This window comes from Palaemon carinicauda, chromosome 23 (assembly GCF_036898095.1).
Source record: "Palaemon carinicauda isolate YSFRI2023 chromosome 23, ASM3689809v2, whole genome shotgun sequence".
In the NCBI taxonomy this organism is placed as follows: domain Eukaryota; kingdom Metazoa; phylum Arthropoda; class Malacostraca; order Decapoda; family Palaemonidae; genus Palaemon; species Palaemon carinicauda.
Genome location: NC_090747.1, coordinates 102,271,627 through 102,275,039, shown reverse-complemented (window position 1 = coordinate 102,275,039; position 3,413 = coordinate 102,271,627). Strand labels below are relative to the sequence as shown.

The window sequence follows — 3,413 nt, the reverse complement described above, 5'->3', positions numbered from 1 at the left end:
CCCCCTCCATATGGGGGCAAGGGGGAAGGAAGATCCCCCTCCACATGGGGGCAAGGGGAAAGGAAGATCCCCCTCCATATGGGGGCAAGTGGGAAGGAAGATCCCCCTCCATGGGCAAGGGGGAAGTAAGATCCCCCTCCACATGGGGGCAAGGGGGAAGGAAGATCCCCCTCCACATGGGGGCAAGGGGGAAGGAAGATCCCCCTCCATATGGGGGCAAGGGGGAAGGAAGATCCCCCTCCACATGGGGGCAAGGGGAAAGGAAGATCCCCCTCCATATGGGGGCAAGTGGGAAGGAAGATCCCCCTCCATGGGCAAGGGGGAAGTAAGATCCCCCCTCCACATGGGGGCAAGGGGGAAGGAAGATCCCCCTCCACATGGGGGCAAGGGCGAAGGAAGATCCCCCTCCACATGAGGGCAAGGGGAAAGGAAGATCCCCCTCCACATGGGGGCAAGTGGGAAGGAAGATCCCCCTCCATGGGCAAGGGGGAAGTAAGATCCCCCTCCACATGGGGGCAAGGGGGAAGTAAGATCCCCCTCCACATGGGGGCAAGGGGAAAGGAAGATCCCCCTCCACATGGGGGCAAGGGTGAAGGAAGAGCCCCCTCCACATGGGGGCGAAGGAAGATCCCCCTCCACATGGGGGCAAGGGGGAAGGAAGATCCCCCTCCACATGGAGGCAAGGGGGAAGGAAGATCCCCCTCCACTTGGGGGCAAGGGGGAAGGAAGATCCCCCTCCACTTGGGGGCAAGGGGGAAGGAAGATCCCCCTCCACATGGGGGCAAAGGGGAAGGAAGATCCCTCTCCACCTGGAGTGCGGGAGCTCCAGGAAGGTCCCCCTCCACATGGGGGCAAGGGGGAAGGAAGATCCCTCTCCACCTGGAGTGTGGGAGCTCCAGGAAGGTCCTCCTCCATATGGGGGCAAGGGGGAAGGAAGATCCCCCTCCACCTGCAGTGCGGGAGCTCCAGGAAGGTCCCCCACCACATGGGGGCAAGGGGGAAGGAAGGTCCCCCGCCACTTGGGGGCCTGGGGCCCGAGGAAGGTCCCCTCCACCTGGGGTTGATGCCCCACGAAGGTTCCCCTGCACCTGGGGCTGGGACCAGGAATGTCCCGCTCAGTCTGTGGGGGAAGGGACACCTGGAAGATCCCCGTCCGCCTGGGGGGCCGGAGCCTCAGGAAAGTCAACCTCCACGAAGGTCCCCCTCCACCTGGGGAGCGGGGGAGTCAATTATCATTTCTTTGTTGCCATAACGTATTACAAGGAACGCGGTTCAACCCTCGTAAGCGAGGCCATTAAGATGTTGGCGATGACGAATAAGCCGCAATAAATAAACCTAATGTTGTAATAAAAGTTATAACTGGTATTTCTTTATGACTGTGTTCGGGGTGTCACTCTTTGGCTTTATATTTCGTCTCTACTCACTGTGTTATCAACCATCCTTCTTTATTTATTCAATCTTCTTAGATGGAGTGATCGTGAAATAGAGAAACTAGAGGGGCACTCAGTATGGCGCAGACCTCTGCTGTGGCACTGTATTTCTCGATCTTTTGCTCGATATTGACCTGAGCTTTGACCTTAACGTGTATTAATTGGCATGGATTTCCATACACTGAAATATGAACCAAGTTTGAAGTCTCTGTGACAACGATGTCCAAACTTATGGCTGATTACGTGAATTGGACACGTTGCTTGACCGTGACCTTGACCTTTGATCTTGACCTTTCAGAATTTAATTTTTTCCAGCTTTTTACAGGAAGCTGTTCACAAACAAACACACAAACAGGGTAAAACATAACCTCTTTCCAACTTCGTTAGCGGAGGTAAATATTCTTAGATGGACTTATTATGTTATAGGCAAATAAATTGATTCATCATAAGCTCCATTGACTTTTTCTGGGGTAGTTTATGCTTTTCACGTCTGATATTTTATCAATATTTTTTTTTTTCTGATTTTCATTTATGACTAATATTCTTATATATCATCAGTTTATTAATATTATTACTTCTTCGCGCACCTGTGTTTGTGTGTGTGTGTCTCTGTGTGTGTGTGTGTGTGTGTGTGAGAGAGAGAGAGAGAGAGAGAGAGAGAGAGAGAGAGAGAGAGAGAGAGAGAGAGAGATGTAAACAATAACTTGATCATCAAAATGAAAACAAGTCAGAGAGAGAGAGAGAGAGAGAGAGAGAGAGAGAGAGAGAGAGAGAGAGAGAGAGAGAGAGAGAGAGATGTAAACAATAACTTGATCATCAAAATGGAAACACGTGAGAGAGAGAGAGAGAGAGAGAGAGAGAGAGAGAGAGAGAGAGAGAGAGAGAGAGAGAGAGAGAGAGAGAGAGATGTAAACAATAACTTGATCATCAAAATGGAAACACGTGAGAGAGAGAGAGAGAGAGAGAGAGAGAGAGAGAGAGAGAGAGAGAGAGAGAGAGAGATAGAGAGAGGTGTAAACAATAACTTTATCACCAGGATTTAAACAAATCTTGTGCTTTGAGTAACAAGTAAGTTAATAAACAAACAAATGACCTCATTTCCATTCAGATGATTCGTCCCTAGGGGGCGAAGACCCTAAACCCCATTTAGATATTAATTTCCCCTTTTCCAGGTAATGACATTCTCTTGATACTGATGACCCCAACTGCAATGAAAAAGACTGGCTTTAGCTGTTGTTGTTGTTTTTTTTTTTTTTGACAAGTTGTATTGGCACATTTTTTTTTTTTATCTTTTTGGATGTGATTTCATATGAGGGTTAATTTCATTATATAGATCATGGTGGTTGAGGGCATTGTAAGATATAGGCTTATAATTATTATTGTCATTATTGTTGTTGTTATTATATTACTGATATTAGTGGTGGTAGTTGTAGTAGCTGTAATAGGTTAGGCTTAGGTAATGGGGTAATAAGATACTTAATGTAATTATTATTATTATATTATTATAATTTTCTTGAAAAAAGGGCCTATTTTTGGGGTCCGAATCGAGTAAGGGCCGGGGTCAGAGAAAATGTCCCAAAATTTTCGGTGTCAGATTTTGTGTTAGACTACAGCATAGAGTCGTTTTATGGGTATAAGTGTGGTCATCGCATATTTTTGCTCTCCGGCTAAAATTATAGAAGATATATGAGTTTTTATTGAAAAAGGGCCCTATTTTTGGGGTCCGAATCGAGTAAGGGCCGGGGTCAGAGATAATGCCCCAAATTTTTCGGTGTCAGATTTTGTGATAGACTACAGCATAGAGTCGTTTTATGGGTATAAATGTGGTCATCGCATATTTTTGCTCTCCGGCTAAAATTATAGAAGATATATGAGTTTTTATTGAAAAAGGACCCTATTTTTGGGGTCCGAAACGAGTAAGGGCCGGGGTCAGAGATAATGCCCCAAATTTTTCGGTGTCAGATTTTGTGTTAGACTACAGCA

General features: G+C 47.0%; 1 protein-coding gene across 1 annotated transcript in view; it reads right to left on the bottom strand.

Annotated features, from left to right (window-relative positions):
* The window catches only part of LOC137617708 (formin-2-like), a 999-nt gene extending 84 nt beyond the window's left edge, over window positions 1–915 (bottom strand). Inside the window, exon 1 of the mRNA XM_068347705.1 lies at window positions 1–915. This exon is cut by the window's left edge and continues 84 nt beyond it. Coding sequence (XP_068203806.1) covers window positions 1–915 — 915 coding nt within the window.
* Window positions 916–3,413: the final 2,498 nt, after the last annotated feature.